This window comes from Nelusetta ayraudi, unplaced genomic scaffold (genome assembly GCF_046127955.1).
Source record: "Nelusetta ayraudi isolate G7.1 ecotype Tasmania unplaced genomic scaffold, CSIRO-AGI_Nayr_v1 ptg000238l, whole genome shotgun sequence".
NCBI lineage: Eukaryota > Metazoa > Chordata > Actinopteri > Tetraodontiformes > Monacanthidae > Nelusetta > Nelusetta ayraudi.
The window spans coordinates 70,360-93,342 of NW_027466287.1; the positions used below are offsets into that span (position 1 = coordinate 70,360).

Below are 22,983 nucleotides of genomic sequence, written 5' to 3' on the forward strand. Positions count from 1 at the left end.
ACGAAACCACGCAGAAAAACGGAAAAACAGTCTTCAAGGTGATTGACTGATTTTAGCTGCGTGACTTCTCTTCGCTTCGGGCTGCAGCTTCAACAGACCGAGGATGATGACATAATGAGGCTGGACGGAGATGAGATGACAGAGAGAGAGAGAGAAAAAAAAGAAAGAAGGATGAAGGGAAGGGAAAAAAGAGAGAAAGTCAAGGACAGGATGGAGTGAGGAGGAGGAGGAAGGAAGGAAGGAAGCAAACAGAGGGGGCGGGAACAAGCTGCGGCAGGAAGTGAAGACGGACCTGACCTGACCTGAGAGAGCAACACATGCACTCCACCTGGACGGACACACACATACACACACACACACATGCACGCACACACACGCACACAGCTGGACTGAACTGCGCAAAAAAGAAAAAAATAATTCTTCCTTCTACCAGAACTTGCAGGTTGGAAGCAAACTGGGACCAGCGCTCTGATCTAATCTGACCAGATCACATGTGATTAGATCAGATCAGATCAGATCAGATCAGATGTGATCAGATCAGATCAGATCTCCTACATGTTTGTGCGTCAGCTGTTTGTGTCACCCACGACCCTCGGCAAGGTTGCGTGCTAGTGTGTCTGTGATGTAGTGTTGTAGTCCTGGAGACTGGTCTTGGACTCCTGACCACTTTTTAAAGGTCTCAGTCTCGTCGCGGACTCAGAGGCATTTTTACTGGGTCTTGTCTCGGCCTCAGACTGGACAGATTCGGGATTTTTGATCAAGACCAGTCGAGACTCAGCCAACACTGTAATGACACGATAATAACAGAAAAGAATCCAGCTGTTGCCGTTTTACACTCTGTTGTAATAATAATAATAATAATAATAATAATGAATTATCATCTTTCACTGTACCAATTATCATTTGCTTCATTTGTCTCAGCGACTCTTTAGCCACTTGTACATTTCTGCCCAAATCACTTATACGGAGCCGAAAATTTGGAACAAAAAAACAAAAAAAATATGAGCAGACAGTTTTTTTCCTGCCTATCTTGCACTGTTTGTCTTCTTGGAGCCATCGCTCAGCATCCCACCAGCGCAGCCACTGCCAACTTTCCCCTGGCTGATAATTACTGAACGCTACCGTGACAAGCCTCCCGGCTCCGGCTTCACGTTTGGCCAAAAAAGGAGCTGCGCAGGCTGCTGCTGCTGCTGCTGCTGCTGCTGCTGCTGCTGCGACACGCAGCTGAGGGCAGAAGGCCGGGGATGCTAGCATGCTAACGCTAGCACAAGTCATCCGTTAATGTCTCCTTGAAATCTCATCGTTTCAGAGAAGAAGCTGGAAGAAAGATAAAATTTTATTTTCATCAACTGCAAATATTGAGTCTGTGGACGTAAACATGTACTGGTAGAAAGACAGACAGACAGACACACACACACACACACATACACACACACACACACACACACACACACACACAGTAGGAGGAGAAGTGAGGCAAACAGGGGAGGCCTGTGCAGCCGAGGGTCTGCAGTGTATTCAGTGAGCCGGGGAATGCTGCTAATGCAACGCAACGATAACATTCCTGCAGTGTTTGGATTTCCCCGAGTGATCCCTCACCAGAGGAGGAACAGATGAGGAGGAAGAGGAGGAGGAGGAGGAGGGACTCACTGTTCCTGGCAATGAGAGTCTTTTTGTTTTTTTCTGTGTGTTTTCTTTTTTTCTTCAATCTAAATTTTCTTCTTGCAGCCGTTCCTCCACTTCACCACTTCAGCCGAGATTTCAGGGAGGAACGGAGGACGGGGCTGCTAGACTTTACCTCTTCCGTGCACAACGAGGGTTGACAGTGTGTCATCTTCGCTCTCCCTCCACTTCCTGTCGCTACTGATGATGCTATGTTCTAAAAAAAAAAAAAAAAAAAAAAAAAAAACGACCCTCACCTCGTCTTCTAAAGGGTTTTGTCAGTTTGCGAAATGCAGCCTACAAAAACGGGAGGCGAGAGCTTCGGGATTCTGCAGAGAAGTTAGGACAAGGCTGATTTGCAGTCTTTGTTCCGACCAGAACAAACCTGTTCAGGATGGCGTGGGCTTGAAGTGTAATAAGCACACACCTCTTAAGACAACTCGGGATGTTAATGCTGAATCAATTCATTTAAATTAAGAATTTAATCGATTACATTAAATTAGTCACAATTAATTGAAATCTTTTTTACACGGGTAGTTGATATTATAACAGTGTAATAACAGAAAAGAGCAATTTGTGGTTCTAACATACCGAGAACAGGTTACTTTTAAAAAAAAGTTGAAATGTGACCCATTAGAAGTCAACTTAAAGTCAGACAACAGTCAACATTATTGAAGGGTTAAATAATGTGTTCCTCCTTACACATTTTTCAGTGTGAAATTCATCATCTCAGGAAAAAATTGCCGCTCACCAACTAATCGTTAATCGATCGAACCAACGATTAACTAACGAATCGATAATTTGCATCCCTCCCAGCAACAGAATGAAAAGAGCCGATTCAAATGAGAACCTGTTCCTGTGGGGACTGTTCACAAGTGCACCTACTGTCCCATTACATCTGGGTGGATGCGAGGCCTCCGTCTTTACATTCCACTGTTGTAAGAGAAATAACAGCCACCTGCGCTTATAGATGACATCATCCTCTGGCCTCACAAGTGACTGGATGTGTGACAAACACCTGCACACTGTCCTGCAGCTTGGAGCCACACAGATCGCTTCTTTTTCTTATCAGGCGCTGCAGTTCTTTTTTTTGTTGCCGTTTTTTGTTGAGTATGAAGAATTTAATGGGTTTTTTTTTTTTCTAGTTTTGTGCTGCAAGTTTAGTCACGCTGCTGTTGCCGACCGAAACGACGCACTGTTGCAGGAATGCGGCGGAAAGCAATCGTGCGCAGCCGTGCGTTTCTCACCTTTCAGACAGACAGAGGGCTCAGGTGTTTGGCGCAGAGAGGGAGGTGTGTGTGTGTGTGTGTGTGTGTGCATTAAAAAAAAAACAACGACAACGAAGCAGAAGAAGAAGGAGAAGAGAGATTAAAGTCTTTAACTGGCAGGTGTTATAATATCAAACTCAGATACCTGAAGATGTGTCCTGTCAAAACAGATGGGTGGGTGGGTGGGTGGACACACACACTCACAGACACACACACACACACACACACTGAGACACAATGCCTGTGTGAGAAAATGGGACACCTGGTTCTTGTGCAAAGGAGAACGAGGGGAAAAACCAAATTGCAGGCTCTCCGGCTCGTGAACGGTTTTGGCTTTGGAGTGGTTGAAGAAGAAGGAGGACAAGGAGGAGGAGAGAGAGAGCGGGAGAGAGAGAACTCACCTCGCCAAAGGCTCCTCGTCCAATCACCTTCAGGATCTCAAAGTCCTCCTTGTGCAGCCGCATCTGCTTCACCTTGGACGTGAAGGGCTTGGCTGTGGGGAGAAGACACACAGACAGATGAGGGGTCAGCGGAGGAATTCAGGGGTCAGGTGTAGAGCAGGGTTGTTTTTTTTTTTTTGAAGGAAGGCTGGAAACAGAGGGCTAAACACGCCACTTTTTCTGGGATGGTTTCATTGTGTGAAGAAGGGAGTCAAAACGGGGAGAATACAGGACCGTAAGGATGCGTGATGATTAGCTGCTGCTAGTTCATGTCACATGACCAGAAAACACGCCACACAACGACAGAAAACAACAACATCCTGTACAATTTGACGTTCGTATGTGGGGGGGGGGGGAGATAAACTGATTTTTCCAACAACTTCTGAACTTTCTCAGATTTTTACCTCAGATATTTAAAAAAAAAAAAACTCAGCCTGTCTCAGCAGATACGGTCATTGGTCACTTCGTCTGAATGCTGGCAACCACCTGGCGAGGCGGAGCGCACGGCCCCCGGACACAGAGAGGCCGAGTGATAACGGCAGCAGCCATTGTTAGGCGGCGGTGGAGGAGCGGGATCTGCCGAGGGCTCGCCGCCGATCCCTCACACAAAGCGCCAAAGATTTCCATCTGGAGCCCAAAACTCCGGCATTTCCCTCATTTGTCAGGGGCCATTCAACCACTTCCTGGTTCTACATGATCCGGCTCGCCGCGCCAACAGGGAGTCAGCAAACAAATCTGTGAAATGCCCCCCATTTCAGGCCCGTTCAGGCGCAGCAGGAGCGAGGAACTAGTTTGAGGAGGAACATTGGAGGGGACGAAGGAGAGAAAATAAAGAATAAAGATTTAGAAATAATAAATATTGACCAACAGGCCAGAGGAACATTTTCACACACTATCCATAACTAAAAAGTATGGAGAATTATGGCAGCGTTTCTCTGGGAAGCTGCACAACTGTGTGTACTTCCTATGAGCTCATTCATTCTAATTTCCTGACCAAAGAAAAATCTTAAATTTGATTGGAGCACATGAGAAAAGGGGAACGCTGCAGCTTTTAACAGCTCATATAACCTGATGATCTATGGCAGCGCAAAGACATCCGTTTGTTCACATCAAAAACATCAACTGCTTCAGATGAAACTGATATCTGGTGTGGATTAATGTGCCACCAGGCTGGGAAAAGTGAACATTGGAAAAGATCAACTTGACTGTAATTTATCTGCTGGGCAGGAAGACTAAAGGATTTGGTGGAAGTGGTTGATCAAAACTTTTTTTTGCGATGCCAAAGCGACGCCAGCGCTGTGTTTCCGGCAGACCTCTGATGTGAACGAGAATCATTTCAATGTGTGTGTGTGTGTCTGTGTGTGTTTTTTTTTACTGGGTTTGGTTCGGAGTGGGTGGAGGTGGGGGGGGGGGCTTGGATGATGAATCGACTCTGTGACTTTATTTAGAAGATCCACCGTCTGGACGACCATCACTGACTGAGTCGCATGGTCGGACGAGGCCAATACTGTCTCAGTTTAGGAGCAGCGTCTCAAGAAAGCAAACACCAAGTTCAGCCAGGCTGTCATTCATTCATTCTTCATCATCATCATCATCATCATCTCTTTGCGTTATGTTTTTGTTGTTGTTTTTGAAGCTTTGAAACTGTCAGCGCTGGCCGGAATACGGGTGGGTGGGGTGGGGGAGGGCTGGTGGGGCTGGTGGGGGTAAAGGGGAGGGGGGTGGGGGAGGGCGGTAGGGGGGCGGGGGAGGAGAAAGCCCTGATTAGCAGCTGCCTGCTGACTCAGTAGTTGCACTCAACCAGCCACAGGAGACGAGTCTTTCATCTGTGAGCCCACAGACCCCCACAAAACACGCCCCCCCACCCTCCCGCCCCCACCCAGTCTGCAACAAAGCATAGCGCACATGCAAACGCAGGCACGCAGGCACGCATGGCGAGGAGTCAGAGGAGGGAAAAGCCCAACTGTGAGCCTGCTGCGCCGCCGTGTCATTGAGAAATGGATTCCAAGTGGTGAAGCTGGAGGGTGGAGAGTTTTCTGAAGAAATGTCAGCGTGCAGAGTCAACACATCAAACCAGAGGAGCCACCCACATTTACTCAGGGATCAGCGCGCCTCAGACGCTCCTGGTGCACCAGAAAAATAAAAAAATAATATTCAAGGCAGCACAAGCTGCTCGCTGCTGGGGGGGGGGGGGGGGGGGGGGTTTACATGCAGGACAAATTTCCGCACGTGTGACCTCACTGGCGCAGGTGGATGTATAAACATAGCGACGGTTGCTACTACAACAATAACAGGGTGCGGCGACACTTTTTTTGTTTCTGGGCGGATTTTTCAAGGTGTTGCCCAGGTGTGAGAAGAAAAAGAGTCACTCAGAGAACATGAAATAAGTCAAGGAAGAATCAGCACCAGGGGCCTCGCCATGCAGCCCAACTGGGAAAAAAGCACCACGTGCAGAAGTTCTGCACCAGGACAGTTGGGAAACGGCGGTGACGTTTGGACGACGTGAAGGCGAGTGTGTTCACTGAGCAGGACGGGCCGGTGAGGAACCAGTGAGGAACCAGCGGTGACAGATAGGCAGCGCCGCTGAGCGCCGCGCCTGGACCTGGAGCCGCCCTCGTCCTCAGGGCGTGTTGTTCCTGAGCAGATCTGTCAGTGTGTGTGTGTGTGTGTGTGTGTGTGTGTGTGTGTGTGTGTGTGTGTGTGTGTGTGTGTGTGTGTGTGAAGAGTTCAGGGAGAATAACAAAGTGTCTTCCCTAAAAGGTTTCACCATGTGACTCAACGCTTGGGTGTAGCTGCGTTCTTTTGTGTTGCGCTGATCAATGGTCCCTAATATCAGTCGTTAAACGCTTCATCAATTCCACCCCATTCTCAAAAATAAAAATAAAAATAAAAAAAATCACATCATATATCACCTCCAACATCTTAATTTCACTGGCTAGACGTCCCTCATCCCACCCAGATATTTTTTTTATTGATTATTATTATGATCAGGAAAATAAATGTAAAACTAAAAGCACAACAAAGTCCATCTTTCTAAAGAAGGTGAGCAAAACCTCGCGGCCGCCGTGAACGATACCAGCCTTACTTCTCCTCAACCAGGCCAAAAAAGTCGAAATGATTTCAGCTTGTCTGGCTTCGTTCTTCAGCGGAGAAAATAGCTCACACATGAAACTGGCTTGAAACGAGGCGTGTAGATACTCTTGTGTAACATCTTTTTCGGCTGACGTCTCCAAAAGCGACTTTACTACGGTTACGTCAGCACGAAACACTCGCCAAAAGCCTCCACACACACACTTCGTGGAGCCGTCCAGTGATCCCAGAGTCCCTTTACATCTTGGACGTATGTCGGGAAAATAACTGGAGGTTGAAACTGTTGCTGGTTTGTGTGTCGCAAGACTTCAGAAGCTCCTCTTAGGAAGAAAAACACATCCTTTTCTTTTTACAGAGGAAAAGTGTGCACTTGTTCTGGGAATCATCCCTGTGTGATGTCATTAAGGGCACTGATACTTCTCCTAGGTTAAGGGCAACACCCCCCCCCCCCCCCCCCACACACACACACACACACCCGGCCAGGTATCTGCTCCACCCACTCAGACCACCTTGTTATTGTCCGCATCAGAATATGCGGAAGGTCCAAAAAGAGTGTCGGTTCTGACAGGAAGTTGAAACCCTGCATCTATTTTTACGCCGGCTGCTGCGTTAAGGACACAGATGCAGTCTCGTCTCGCAAGGTTTCTTCACTTTGGAGTCCAGGATGAAAAACAGCGCTGACAAGGGGGGGGACCTTGAGGAGTTCAAACCAACCGCAGGTCACGTTCCCCAGAGAACGACGTTCCTTCAAGACTCGTGCTGCTCGTTGTTCTCAAAACAAGGGATGGTATTGCGTGGTGGGTGCTGAGAGAGTTTATTTCAGTTTGCCGCATGTGAGTCACGCGTTGCCAAGAATCCACAGCGTCGACGGGTTAGAGTAGAAGCCCTCGTAGGAAAGAATTAGCGCATGAGAAATTGTAAAATGAGGGGTTACATGAGATGCTGCAGCGCAGGAGAGGATGGAAAGGAAAAGAAAAGAAAAGACCGATGTGTTGGTCTCGCACGAAGAAACTGAAACTGTGAGGAGCGAGACGAGGCGGGAGCACGAGACTCTCGGGCCCAGTCAGCAGCAGGAAGTGTCCCGAGGCTTACGCCCCAGCGCCGGCCGGCGCTACAAGCCCGTCCCTGATCCCACGGCGGGACATCTGGAAGCCATAACGGGAATTATTTACAACCGCAGTGAGGTAACGAGGCAAAAATGTCGCTGCAGAGACAGCGGAGGAGCAGGGGCGAGAGAGCGGGAGAGCAGGAGAGCGGGAGAGGGCGAGCGGAGACCTCTGGTTGGCCTCTCCTCCCATGTGAGCGTGTGTCAGAACCGGTCAGAGAGTCCAAACCATCAAACCTCATTAGCAGGAGGCGAGATTTCCTGAGAGCACGCCGAGCAAATTCTCTCGGTCACAAGAGTTGGAGGCAAATATGAGGCCGGAGTGAGTCTGGACCATCTCAGCGACAGGGCCACAAAGACGCCGCTGGAAAACAAAGTCAACCTTTAGGTTCTTGGTCTTTGCTTTTTGTTCTGAATGGGATTGGCAGGGGAGGAGAGGGGAGGGGGTGTGACAGCGAGCTTCCTGCAAAGTCACATGTGGTGGGCGGGTTCTGAATGATGCGGCGCGGTGATTCCACTCATGTGGGACAATTTGGTTATAAATAAAACTCTATATTGAGGCTGTTTTGTATTCGTTTGCCAAATTTTCGGAGAGAAGATTTGAGTCCGAGACAGTTTCAAGTTGTTAGGACCTCGTTTTTCTTCATGAACCAACAGCTTTGTTCCCCTCGTTGGCAAAGTCTCGATTTAGAAGCAGAATCATTCCATAGTAATCACTGGAAAACACTGGAGCCGTTTGATCCCGGAGACTCGGTGCCAGCAGCACTTTGAACCAGTTCAAAAGTAGGGAAATGACAGATTATTGGAGCAGCAGCAGCAGCAGCAGCAGCAGCAGCAGAGGCCTGTCTAGCGGCTCCTCCTGACCAGGACGCCCACTCTAAACACGCGTATTTAGCACGACGGCGACACTGAATCAGTCATTCACTCAAGCTGGACTTGCACACCAGCGGCACCAGAATTCCCAGTAGAGTCTGTCTGGAATAAACCTTCATCGAAAATAAGAAAACAAAGTCTCGTGTGTAGGTCTGAGGTTTTTATCATGAATTTCTCTTCGAGCTTCCGTGCATACGTTTTTGACCTCTGTACCTAAACAGTGCATTTAAGTGACAATCAAAGTGAATCTGAATCTCTTCCACCCCATCTCTCCCTCCTCTCCCTCCCTTCAACCCACCAATGCCAACCTCAAGTTCCCCGTGAGGCAATTCCCACTCTTCCAAGGGTTTCCCTCCACCGCCATCCTTCTCCATCTTTCCCAACAACTCCCTCTCTTCTCTCACAACTCAGTCTCCCTGCAGGGACTGAAGCCCAGCAGATGCCTACTGAAAAAAAAGAAGGAATTCCCCAGATACTAAAACGTCACCTGTCGACTGTTCACACCATCGGAAGCGACCGAAAGTGTGGTGGCATTTTCTCACACACACACACACACACACACACACACACACACACACACACACACACACACACACACACACACACACACACACACACACACACACACACACACACACACACACACACACACACACACAAAACAACACAAAGAATTCCGGCTCAGCAGCCAACACAGTGGAAGCCTGCGGTGCGACTTTCCAAACAGCGACGCTAAACTTCAGCCAAAACATCCAGCGCTGCCTCGACTGTGTCGAGCGCAGCAGGTTAGCCGACACGCTAACACAACACCGAACTGGAGGGTCAATAACGTTGCAACAATAACGTCTGTACAAGGAGAAGGTCCGGATGTCGCAAAAACAAGCCGATTTGCACGCGACATCCTGCTACTGCTGATCCACATCTACACATACAGAGAAGCCTGATTGGAAGGAGGGGAAATATACTTTTATTTTCCAAGAACAGCTAACACCTCTTGGTCACGTGTCGTTTAGATGCAAAGTCTGACAATGAAACTCGTCGGCCGTGCCGAGTCATTCCGAGACGGATCACCCTGGGAGCCGTCCGTCCCCACAGGGGAGACCCAGCTGGAAGGTGTCTGCAGGTTACGGGTGACGAGGCCTCCTGAGAAACACACACTGACAGCTGTCCCACTCTTCTGCTCCGACCGCCTGCAGAGACACAAATGACTTTATGGCGGCCAGTCTGGAGCGGCTTCACAAGCCCAGGCTGCTCTCTCATCAGGCCGGGGAGGAAAAACATGACCGTGTGTGTGTGTGTGTGTGTGTGTGACGGGGGTGGGGTTGGGGGGGGGGGGGGGGGGGGTCAGAGTTGGAAACACTGGGCAGGAGCCGAGGGAATTCTCTCCAGGACAGGCAGAATTTTCCAGGATCAGGTTCCCGTCGGGGCACCTCGTCAACTTCCAGCAGCAGCGACCAAGATCGACGCTGCCAATCAGTTAACAAAGCAAAAGCTTTCCCCCCTTTCGAATGTGGACACTGCGTGAAGGGATCAAGGTGGAAGAGGAAGAAGAAGGAGAAGAAGAAGAAGAAGAAGAGATGAAGTTATGATTCTGTGGCCTTTTCTGCCTCTCCCGCTACAGCCAAACACTTTGCACCATTTAAGGGGCTGATTCTCAATCGGGGGCCACCCACAACTATAAACTGATCCCGGGCAACCCGAAGCAAAAGCATCCGTGAGTCATTGTGGAAGCGCTGGAAGGAAAGAGCGGAGCAGCCTTTGAAACATCAGGTGTTCTTCAGCCTGGACGGACAGAAGACGGATTCAAACCGTGTGAACGGTGCACAGCGGCGGCGCTCTCGAACCCTCCTCACTACCAACCAACCCCTCCCTGCCTGCCTCCCTCCCCCCTCCCTTCTCCTGCCCAGTGCTGTCACCTGTTACATCCCCCTCCCCCAATCAACTGTGGAGACGAGCCAGGTCGTCTTTATTCAACACGGCGACGCGCTCGCTTCCCTCCGGCCGTGTGAGTCATGATGGAAGTAACCCAAGAACACTTTCTATTCTCTCTGCAGGCCTGCCGGGCTGGGTGTGTGTGTGTGTGTGCGCGCGTGTGTGTTTTCTTCACCTTCAGAACCTGACAATGCAGTGAGCAGGTAGAGATAGAGAGTGACAGAAAACAGACAACGACGACAACAACGACGACAACAACAACGCTGGTAGTTTTTCAAGATGAGTAAATGTGTTTAATAAGCTCAATTCGGAAGTTGCACTTTTGATGTGACCTTGGCTTTGTGGGAAAAAAACAAAAAAAAGGTGACCGAGCACTTCCTGTTTGGGTGTCTGAAACATGTAATACTGTAATTACACTACAACTAAGTTGGCGCTCCTGTTTTTCACAGAGGAATGAGCGGGTTGTGCAGCTTTACTGGCACAGAGAGGGAAGAAAAGAGGAGGAAAGCCACTAAATGACTATTTTACAGCACGGAAAACAGAAAGAAAGGATTGAGAAGGTTATTTATACATATGAAAAAAATAAAAAAAAAGTACACCCTGCTCCTGCTGCAGTGGTCCGCAAAGGACAAAGCCAAAAAAAAAAAACAACAAAAACAACCATCTCTGCTGCTTATTATAGCATGCAGAGGAAAGGGGTACGAGCGCCGCGAGCAGAAACTTCCGGAAAAATATGCATTTGGAAAGAGTCGTCGGGCGTGTCGGAACAGGACGGAGCACGGTGGTGGTGACGTGCACGTGGAGCCGCTGCACAGAAATGAATGATACTGTGACAGGAGTCGCAGGCAGGAGCTGCGGCTCAGGACTTAAGCTAGCAGCTCAGGGGCTGAGGGTGTAAGCCGGCGAGAACAAACAGCGGCGGCGGCGGTGGAGTAGCAAGCAAAACACCTAGATAACAGCGAAGAGACCGCTGACCTCACAGATAAGAAGATTGAGTCGGCGTGGGTGGTGGTGGTGGTGGTGGTGGCTGAAGGAGGTGGGGGGGGGGGGGGGCCTTGTTGTGACGAGGGCAGGCGGTCACACGGCTGCAAAGCTGATGAATAATAATAAGACTGACCGACAACTGACCCACACTGCTGTCTGTCACTGCACCTCAGTCAGAAACACACACACACACACACACACACACAACACAGGATAGACTCACAGGTCAGAACAACTCATGAAGATCTATTTGGTATCATGATAAACGCTGGGGGAAAAACCCCTGATCCACCTACAACACTGGAGTGGATCTATTGATGGGCAGTATGTTGAGTTTTTACCACGAGCTAAATCTTACACACTGTGGACACATTTACACAGAGGAAACATCAACAGCATTCAGACTAGCGGGCGTCCAGCTGCAGCGGCCGGGCTTGTGATGAGCAGCTGGAGGAATAATTCTCAGCTTGATCAACTTGGGTAGAAGACTGCCAGACCTGATCATATCAGGCGAGACGGAAGACGACAGTGAGATGAGCAGTATCAGATGGAACGTCTTCATTTTTAAAAAGGAAGCGCAGAAATATTAAATCACGGAGGAATCGCTGCCGTGTGACGCAAATAAGGCAAACAAGGCGCACGTGTCACGGCCAGAGAGACGACAAGTGACGCTTCACTGCACTTCACTGAGCCCCAATAAAAAACAATTTAAAAAAAAACCTTGTCGTCTTCCGCACAAACTCAAATATGAGCGATCGACGGCGGGAGGGAGGACAGGGTGGCGGAGGAGCGCCGGGAACTCGGGGCTGATTTCATTCACTTCCCAGCAGCCTGGTGTCACGTTATTGCGTCTGTGGCGTGACCTTCAACGACAGGAGGCGGCGGCGCTCACATGCTCAGGTGGAAACAGCTCACGAGATTCACATAGGAGGGGGGACGGAGGGGGGGACGGAGGGGGGGACGGAGGGGTGAGGGTGGGAGGAAGCTTCACCGCGTCCACGACAATCCTCTCTGCCTGCCCAGACGTGGAGACAAACGCGGCCATTCAGACGCAGACGTGGCAGATGGGATGCGTGTGGTGGCCGCGCGGCGTCAATGAGCTCCATTCAGGTGGCGGCGGCGGCGGTGGTGCTACGCCGGCGAGGAGGAGGAAGAGGAGGAGGAGGAGCTGCTGCTGGACTTTATTCAAGTCATGCGTCTCCACTGAGACCGAGGCCGAGCACACAGCAGCAGCAGTGTGGCTCTGCAGGAGGAACTTTAAAAATAGAACGGGAGGAGGGAGGAGTGGGGAGGGGGGAGGGGGGGGTGTCGGGGGGGTCACCGTCAAAGTGGCCATTGCAACACGAGCCAAGGTCATCCCAAGGTCACCGCTGCACCAGCGTCGTCCCCGTAACGGATGAGAGAGAGAGAGAGAGGACGTCGGGGCTGCGACGCTTCAGCAAAAACTGCCGAGCCAGTCTCACACCGAGGTTCGGGTTCAGGTCACCTTGGTGCTGCTGCACCTTTCATCTCTCAAATCCCACTGACACTTTACAGCGTGTTGCTGTGCTGCCGTCACAGTGGACTGATGAGGAGAGACACGCAAACACACTCGCAGCTGAGCTCCTAGTTCTGCATCACACTGAGTCCTGGAGGCACCGTTATTTATATCAGGGCTGCAACTCACGGCTCATTTTGTTGCTGACCAACCTGTCGGTTATTTTTTTTTGGAGCACTCACAATTATCTTCTTTATTTTCACCAATTTGGAATTCTGTTTAACCTAAATGCTTAACCGCTTAGATTTTCCGTGTCGACGAGTTTATGTTGTCGGCGTAATCGATTACATCGACTAATCGTTGCAGACCTAATTTACATATACACAAAGAAAAATGTTCACATCCCCGGAAAAAGTCCCTCGTGAGATTTTAAAAATAAATAAATAAAATCCTGGGTTTTATGAAGTGACATTTAAGCGTACGTAAACTGGCAAAAACTGGATTTCCGTGACAGAACAAAAACGTTTTCTTTTCCTTACATGACTGATACTGACGTTAGCTACATTAAAGTTAGCTACGCCGACTGCATGGCAAGCAGCAGCAGCAGCAGCAGTAGCAGCAGCAGTAGCAGCAGCAGCAGCAGCGTTCCCACTGTCCAGCTCAGCATCCAGTTCAGTTCAGTTCAGTGGGACCAGATTCAGCCTGAAGGAATTCAAAGGGCAACGACGACCAACGAGATCTTATTCTCCACAAACTACACATTCGAAGCCTCGGCGCAACTGTGTGTGTGTGTGTGTGTGTGTGTGTGTGTGTGTGTGTGTGTGTGTGTGTGTGTGGACGCTGCAGAGGAGCTTCATTAGCGATGCAGCTCAGCTCTGCCCTGTCAGGACGCCGCTGGAGTGACTGCGCTGCTCCATCGAATCAACCCCCCCCCCCCTCCTACATGCACGCATGCACGCATGTCTCTGCTGCTCAGGCTAATGACAAGAACTCTCGTAACCCCCGCCCCCTCCACCCCAAACCCCAAACCCTGCCTGCTCAGAAAGAAGACAACTGTGTCTTCTGCAGCTGCAAACATGCACGATGGATAGAACTGGTGCAAAGCCTGCAGAAAGCAGGGACACACACACACACACACACACACACACACACACACACACACACACACACACACACACACACACACACACACACACACACACACACACACACACACACACACAGGCAGCCCAGCCTCCCATGTCACTAGGCAAAGTTGGGATACAGCAGAGGGGGGTTGGGCGGGGGGTGAAGGAGGCAGAGCGGAGGAGAGCCAATAGGAAGGAGCGACACTGAGACACAAAAAAAAAAGTCGGACAGCATCCTTCTGCGACGACGACCTCCTTCACTCAGCCGTCACCACTTCTGCTGAGGGTTCTTTTCTCCGTCAGACCCCCCCACCCCCCTGACCGACTAAAAATCTCAGTCTCCTCCTCCTCCTCCACATCCTTTCATCCAGTGAATGTGAGAACATTTTCCGATGCAGCTGCAGTGCAAAACAAACCTTTTGTTTTTCCAATCACCCAAAACAAGCATGTCAACGTTCCAGCTCACGTGACCTGGGAAGGTTTTTTTTTTTCTCTTTTTCCCTTTTCCTGTTCCTGATGGATGCACCTTCTATTTACAGCTCCAAGGTTGATGGAAACAGACCTGGAGTTGGATGGATGGATGGATGGATGGATGGATGGACTGAGGGAGGTGTGCAAACCTGGACGTATCTAAACAAGAGCTGCTCTCTAATGTTGCACCTCTGCTCCAAATTCCACAGCGGCCATGAGGGGCTGCTGGGGTCTGAGTCAGCATTACCCCCCCACATGCACACAGACACACACACACCATACCCCGCCCCCAGCAGTTGAGCCCTCCACCCTCAGTTCTGCTACGGCACGAGCAGAGGGACAAAAAAAAAAAAAGCAAAGAAAAAGCAAAGAGCGGAGGGATCATAAATAAACGGCTGGTGTGGATTTAATTTGAAGCCACTTCATTGGCTCACGTGCCATTTATTCTGTTTGTTTTTTCTTTTCTAATCGTCTAATTGCGGTGAGAGTCGGAGCAGCAGCAGCAGCAGCAGCAGCAGCAGCAGCAGCAGCAGCAGCAGCAGGCAGAGCCGGAGCTGACGCGGTGCTGCAGCTCCATCCATAAAACATGACACAGACACGAGGGCTATGGCGACCGACTGGCAGCGACGACGAGCTCATAAAGTGACTGCTGAGTTGCAAATTAACAACAGAACACAGAGGAGGGGGGGGGGGGAGAGAGAACAAACATGTTTAGAAGGAGGAGAGGATTCCTCTCAACCGGATCGTGTCGTTCTCGTCACATAAACAAACAGCGCACCGGAGGTGACGGAGGTGACGGAGGTGAAGCTGCAGCGTCTCCCAGGACGTCTCTCTGTCAGCAGCCGTCCACTGTCAAATCTCTCCAGTCTGTGGCTCGAGGTGGATGTGGAGAAAGGGTGCAGTTGGGGCAACTGGACTTGTTCTTCTTGCCATCATCCGAAAGGCTTCTTCAGTTCTGAACTGAACCCAGAACTGAAGAAGGCTTTCAGGTGAAAGGCAAAACGTCTTCAGGAGGGCAAGAACAAGTCCAGTTGTCCATGGAGTGGACGGCTGTTTAGTACCGGAGAAGCCTCTAACTAACGAAACCGTTCTACTGGAAACAGCTGGAGAGGCCCATATATTAAAAGTCAATAAGGTCACTCCGTGTTTGGATTCACCAGTCACTTGATTTTGTTCAACTGATTTGTTTATTTCTGCACTACGACCTAAAATGAGCATCATTTACTCCACGAGTTGCAGAGAACAACTGGGAACAACCTAAACTGATCATGTCTGATTATGTGAGTGTGTGTGTGTGTCACTGGTCTAGAATGTGCTGGCAGAGGAAAAGGAAGACATGCAAATTGCTGCCTTGAGTTGAGGAGTCGTCTCAGCCACGGCAACAGATTTCTCCCAATGCGACGCTCGGAAGTCTTTACCAGCAGAGAGCAGAGAGCTTCTGGAGATTCCTCTGGAATCAAGCTTGATCGCGGGAGCAGGAGCAGGAGCGGGAGAAGGAGAAGGAGAAGGAGAAGGAGAAGGAACAGGAGAAGGAACAGGAGGAGAAGGAGCAGAAGCAGGAACAGGAGCAGCACAGGAGCAGGAGGACAACGGGTGAGGGAACAGGAGCAGGAGCAGGAGCAGGAGCAGGAGCAGGAGCGGGGGAAGGGGAGGAGCAGCAGATCCAGGGGGCATTAACACAGACTGGCTAACGAATGCAAGGTCCTCTGGGAAACGGAGACAGGAAGCCGCCCGCTTCTCCCATCACTTTTCCGATGACACCTTGCAATTAGCAGCTCAGCTGCTCAACTGACTTGATGTTAAATGTACAGGAGGTCCAGCTGTGGCTGGGGGACCTGGACATCATGAACACTTGGCTCGGTGTGAGTCGGTTTAATAAGACAAACTGGACAGCGAAAGGGCCGGACGGCATCAAGGACGGGACGACGTCAGACAGCGGATGGAGGCTCTTCGGCCGTCGAGGATGTGAGGCCGCGTGTGGCCTTGCCGCCTTCCCCTCCGCACAACACAAACTAGAGGGGACGCGGGTGAACAAACAGGAAGCGGCGGTGACACAATGCGCCGCAGATGTCTCACTTCCACAGGTGACATCATCAACCCGCCGGGTCCAGACCAGCTCAGCGGCTCCGCTCGCTTCCTTCCTGCTCTCGGCCGCAGACAGGAAACGGCGAGGATGACAAGGATATCCTCAAGGAGCGCGCCCCGCCAAGCCCCGCCCCCTCACGAGCCTCGCATCACCACGCCAAATGCTTTATGATTTAAGCGATGCGGCGTGATGTCGAGTCGCGCCGGGTTTCACCCAACCAACTGACCGACCGACCGACCGCACAACTTCCTAGAGCACTGGTGTCAAACTCTGGCCAGTGGGCCAAATTTGGCCCGCAGTGTAATTGCATTTGGCCCGTGAGGCCAATTAATCAGGACAGAACCATGGATGTATTATAAGAACTCCATACCGGACTGGCAATATGGCGGCACGCCAATTTTTCCCAGTGGCCACTAGAGGTTCTGCAGCAAGAAATCCCACGAGCCCAAAAAGCAACTTTCCCATAGACCACAATCCAAAAATAAAGGCCTTTAAAACGGCTGACAGGACGACTGTGACCCGAAATGCGATTCATTGCGAATCTTTCTCGATTTTTTTCACTGCTGGTCTTTTAGGAAAGGGCCGCCATCTTGGATCCCAGGGGCTTGGACAGAACCCGTAAACACCCTCTCCCCTGCTGACAGTAGTCAACTCGTTTGGGTCCATATAAAAAGGTTCACTGTTATATCTGGACGAAGAATTGTTTCAATAAATATCAACGCTGGCCTGCGACTTTGTCCCAACTTTGAAATTTTGGCCCGGCTGTGTGTTTGAGTTTGACACCCCTGTGACCTTGAGGAATGCTTCCCAGCACTTTCGTGGATTCGACCCTGCATCGAAAAGCTCATACATTGAACTTCACACGCAGGTTATTTGTTCTACCTGCGAACCAGCAGCAGACACACACTGTCAAGTTCAGTTAACCGGAGCTACAGAGCGACATGTGTTTTCTACTGCGAGGGTTATACGCCACTTCAATACAACCACATGTTTTTTTAAATGCAGCTGCTCCTTGGAACACTGTTGATTATAAAAAAAAAAGAAAAAAAAAAGTCAAATCCTTTTCTTGGATGCAACAAACTTGAAATTCCTTCAGGCCGGCAGCGGCTGTAACTGGGAGGGACTCCAGCCTGTGAACTGTAAGACAGCCGAGCTCTGCAAAACCACAATAATGTGCGTGTGTGTGTGTCCGTCGTGAGTAGCGTGAGGCATGCTGCCAATGAAAGCCTTCCAGGGTGGAGCACATATCAGCTGCAAGCCCAACAGCTGGCCACCGTGGGCTCACTCCAACTCTGGGTGGATGGTGGTGGGGGAGGGGTGGGGGTGGTGGGTGTTAGGGTGGGAGTGGGGGGGGGGGGGTCAGGATGCCTCTATCGTGTTTGCTTACTATGGGGCTGGCAGCCACTGCCGTTTCTGCCCCCTCTGCAAAAGGAAAAACAAGCGGGAACGCAGACGAAACAAAAAGCAGGAAAGGACGGCACGGAGGGAGGTGAAACAGGAAGTCCAGGAGCGCTGGTCTGGATGGATGCTGAGTGTTTGTGGTTTTTTTGGGGACAATGAAGAGAGGCTGCGGGCAAAAGGTCTCTTCGATTTGTCCGACTTGCCTCATAGAAAAAAGTTCAAGATTCCGCGAGCAGTCTTTTTAACGAGATATTTAAGTTTCGCGTAATTCTACAAGTAAAAGACGGCGGCCCGACTCAAACCGAAGCGGCAACAAACTGAGGGTGTCGTCGCAAAATGACGCTTTCTGACATCACAGAGGGCCGATTTCAAGAAATGTGTTGTTTGAGGAATGTTTGGAGGGTTTTAAAGAGTGGAAGTTTGTTGGTGTGTGTGTGTGTGTGGGGGGGGGAGTTTACGGGCGGCAGCAGAGAAAACACAGCGAGTGTACGACTGTTTGACTGTTTGACTGTTTGAGCTGCCGCTCCAGGAATCCGCCTCTCCTTTCAGTGTGGGACGGCGTAAATCTGAAACCAAATGTCACACATCAACATGGAATTTGTTGATCCGTGGAGAGAAAAGGCAAAAGCAATATTCTTCTTCTTGTGTTTTTTTTCCTTTCTAGAGAGCCTTCAGGTTAACCGAGGTTGGGGGCCGAGCACTAGAGAGAGTGGCGGCTGCGGCGTAATGCACGGAGTCAGGATACAGCGGACTTTCCCGGGATGGTTTCCCCCTGTGGCTGTGGGTCACGCCGGGGTCTCTGTTTCAGCTGGAAGCAGGTCGCTAAACAGGAAAAACAAATGTTTGTCGTCTTTTTAGCTCCTCCTTGGAAAGGAGGGGAGGAGGCGCAGGTACACAGTGGAAAAACTACCAGTGTGTGTGTGTGTGTGTGTGTGTGTGTGTGTGTGTGTGTGTGTGTGTGTGTAGTCACTGCTGTGCTTCAGGGGTCTTGGGTTTCACGCGGCCCACCTTGAAGCATTTTCCTGCACACGGGATTAAAGTGAGTTTTGAGTGTGTTACCGCTATCTGTCTGATCCAATCTGTTTCTCATAGGCCACAATCACTCACTCCCCGCCTCCGTCAGTCAGCATGAATGGGGAGTGGGGGGGGGGAGGCGAGGGGGGGGGGGGGGTCGTAATGACATTATATCACTTCCGCGGCCAACATTTCGCCAGTAATTGTCCACATACTACACACATGGGGGGGGGGGGGGGGGAGTTGTATGCGGAACAGATGTGAGTTTTCCCTTGACCCTCTGCGGCTGCAGGTTCTGCCAAGGAGGGAGGAAATGTAGAGAGGAGAGGACAGAACAGGGCTTTGCCTCCATTATAGCGTGTTCTTAGTGTGTGTGTGTGTGTGTGTGTGTGTGTGTGTGGACGACCAGGCTGAGAAAGTTATGGTCCATCGTCTTGTGAATGTGCATCGTACCTCAGAGAGGACAGAGCTCTACTCCGCACACTGCAAACACAGCCGGTCAGTGTTTATTACACAATAGGCAGTGTAGCGTTGGACAATATCAGTCCTGTCCTGCAGCCCTGCATACAAAGGATACCTGGAGCCTGTAGCCTGTCACTCAAATATGGCTGAAAGGTTTTGACGCTCTCATGAGGTGGTTTTTCAGACGTATCCAAACAGAGGAATATTATAAATGACGCCGGACGAGATTTCACGAGAATTGCGGCTTATGTGCTTCACACCAGTGGATGGAAACACCTGCAAATTGAAATTGTACTTTGTCAAAGTTTTAGAAATATCGCTTTCATTTTTGCGACAAACTGTCATGGAAACGCAGCAAGTGACACTATGGACCCCGGTCTGACTGTGTCTGGATGCGTCCCGCATGCTGCCTGTTGTGTCTGGGCCAACTTCGGTGACAAAGTTTCCTGTGTCAACAGGGGGGAAAATGTCAGGATGAAGTCATCACTTGGCACTGGGAGCCCAGGGCACCTCTGCCTTTGAAAAAAAAAGAAAAAGAAAAAGAAAAAAGCTGGGGGCACTCGGGCATTGTTGCAGGGTCGGTCGGCTTGACGCAACCGAGCGGAGGAGTGGAGGCCAACGACTGGGAGGAGGAATGGGAAGCTGGAAAGGAAACGATCTGCGTGCGACGAATAAACACAGATGGGCTCGGCCTTTAAAGAATAGGGAGAGCGGCTCTGTGTCCCAATACAAGAAACATCACCAGATTCAGCCACGTCCAGCAGAGCCCATAGATTAAACAGCAGGAGCCAGCGTGCCACCGTTTGACTGATGTCACTGCCTCCCAACCCAAAGCAGAGACGGACCGCGCGCGCTCTTCCGTCACTATTTGTTCCCATTTGCCGGCGGTTTGTTGTATCGTTAATTTGCCTCAAAGCCAGAGGCGGCGATTTGCTCCAGCGCGGCCTCAAAAACCGCTGCAGGCACTTCCGCCAGGGGCTTTAGGAGGCGAGCAGGGCGGCAGTCAGCCAGCCAGCCAGCCAGTCAGTCAGCCAGCCAGGCAGGCAGGCAGGCATGCTCCGGCAGCAGGCTGGGCCTCTGCACCACAGTTCAAAAAAAAAAAAAAAAAAAGGTGAGTTGTTCACATTCCTGCTTCATGCACAAACTAAACCCCTGATGTCAAGCGCGCACACACACACACACACACACACACACACACACACACACACACACACACACACACACACACACACAGCACGAATGATTGAGTTGTGTGTTTGTGCATGTGTGTGTGTGTGTGTGGTCCTCCAGCCATCCTGTATGTTGTTTTTCCGAGCTTGTTTTTAAAACCATAGTGACAAGACAGCAGTTACCTTAAAACAGAAAAACAAAACAGAACAAAACAAAATCCCCTCCTTCATTGATTTTTAAACTAATGGAGCCCTGCGGAAACACGTCTGCCACTGTTATCTGGGCAAAAACAAACTCTTTTTTTCAGTATACTGCACATCTATCTGATAAGGAGACACGGCGAGGTGAAGTTATCAAAGGCTGGCTTTCTCACACACACACACACACACACACACACACACACACACACACACACACACACACACACACACACACACACACACACACACGGTGAAGTTAAAAAAAACAAAAAAGTAAAACAAGCTGGCATGTTGGGTCGGGAGCTAGAAAACCCTGATCCAAAGAGGGCCGGAGCGTTGACAGGGAGAGGGATGAGCCGAGGCTTACAGTGATGAGACATCTTTATGAGAACTTTCCTGGACTTAAATCAAGAGTCCAAACGGGCCTGTTTAAGATCTAACAGCCCCTCTGTGTACACCGACTCCCCCCCCCCCCCCCCCACACACACACACACACACACACACACACACACACACACACACACACACACACACACACACACACACCCTCCCCTCCTCGCAACCCGCAACCCGCCTGACGACATGTATCCGTTTTTGGTAATAAACTCCCGTTTTTTAATGGTCTTCCCTGCGACTTGGAACACGCTGTCACAATATAAAATGCCTTACCCGCTTGAAAATTACATAAAGACGTTTCACTTTGCACAGGAAATTAAATCCCCTCGCTTTTCTGGGGTCTGGGAGTGTTTTTGAGTGGGGGAAAGAGCGCTGGGCCAAGGGAGCCCAGGCACTGCTGCTACTATAAAAGGAATGTGATGAGGGGAAAGGAGGGCCGCCCGCTGCATGCACCAGCAGCAGCATTATCAGCCTTCCATCTTACCAAAAAAGAGACAGGGGAGGGGATGAGGAGAAGTTAACCAAAAAAAAAACAAGACCATTGCGGCTCCTTACCCCAGTCCAGGAACTCGGTGATGTTCTTCTCCCTCCTGAGAGGGGAGTTGTTGCACTCATCGTAGAGACACACCAGGATGTCCAGCATGGTCTCCACGCTCAGGCACTGGCCGTTGGAATGAGCCGGCCCGTCCTGGATCAGCTTCTCCAGCTTTTTCAAACGCACTTCCCCAGACATGTTGTGTTAGTATTCCGGCTGGGCAATTCCTGGTGCAATGATGGTGGTGGTAGTGGTGAACCAGGAGGAGGAGGAGGGTGAAGGAAGGGAATGAGCAAACAACTTCCCAGGCCTGTTGGCAGGCACAACTTGGTGAAGAAGAACTTCTGGGATGTGTCTATAAAAGTTTTGGGTTTTTTTTAATCTAAAGTCAAGGGTTGATTCTTCCCTTTCATGAACTCCAGCCTGGCATCCAAGGACTTGGAGGTGGACCAGAGGTGTAGCACTGCCCCATTCTAGAATATCTTGCTCCCCCTCCTCTCAACAGGGCATATGTGAAGAAAAGAAGTCACAATATCACAGTCGGGCTGCTCCCACCGTCCTGGGGCCGCCTGGTTTCGACCCAATCCCGCTGCTAGCTGACACTTTCCCGGTCTTCTCCAAAAGTGGGATTCGGGAAGAGGGGGTTAAAGGTTCCCCCGGGCGGATGGTTGTTGATGGTGGTGGTGTTGCGGGGAATATGTGGGATTCTCCATTTAAAAAAAAAAAAAAAAAAAAAACGCAACGGGGAAAGAAAGAAAGAAAGAGAGAAAAAGCCGAGGCAGCTCTGCAGTGCTACAAAGCCCCTGCGCTGCCTCCCGGAGTGGAAGGGCGAACCAGGCTTAGTTAGCAGCCTGCTATTAGCACGGCTCGGCTACCTCAGCTAGCCACGGCGAGCTAACCTTAAGGTTACTTTTCTCCGCAGGAGAATTCCATCATGTTTTTTTTTTTTTTAATTTAAAACCACCGCACTGTCCTCGCACAAGTTGGCTAAACAGGCCCCCGGACGACACTCAGCCTATCCCCCCCCTTTATGGAACCAAACGATATTCCGCCTCGGGTTTTCTTTTCCTCTCAAACTCACTGCTGCAGGAGACGTTCTTTAAATCCCATTCCGACGTCCGCAAAAAAAAAAAAAGACAGACGCCTCTCTCTTAGTTTCTCCACAGTCCGAAAACCCCGACGGCCGGAGCTGGGAGGGAAAAAAAGAAGAGTGTGTCCCCTCTCCCGAAGAGTTGCGACAGTTTTTGGAGCCGTCAAAATTCTGCGGCTCCCTCTTGTGAAGGTTACTGA

The 22,983-nt window shown here is 50.4% G+C and overlaps 1 protein-coding gene across 7 annotated transcripts in view; it reads right to left on the reverse strand.

Annotated features, from left to right (window-relative positions):
* Positions 1-22,755, reverse strand: part of cdc42bpab (CDC42 binding protein kinase alpha (DMPK-like) b) — a 53,299-nt gene extending 30,544 nt beyond the window's left edge. For all 7 annotated transcript variants that reach the window (XM_076016862.1, XM_076016861.1, XM_076016860.1 and 4 more), the window contains exons 1-2: positions 21,714-22,755; positions 3,332-3,423 (exon numbers count right to left, since the gene is read on the reverse strand). In XM_076016862.1, coding sequence (XP_075872977.1) covers positions 3,332-3,423; positions 21,714-21,891 — 270 coding nt within the window. In that variant the 5' untranslated portion in view covers positions 21,892-22,755. The remainder of the gene's footprint in view (positions 1-3,331; positions 3,424-21,713) is intronic.
* Between the last annotated feature and the right edge of the window lie 228 nt (positions 22,756-22,983).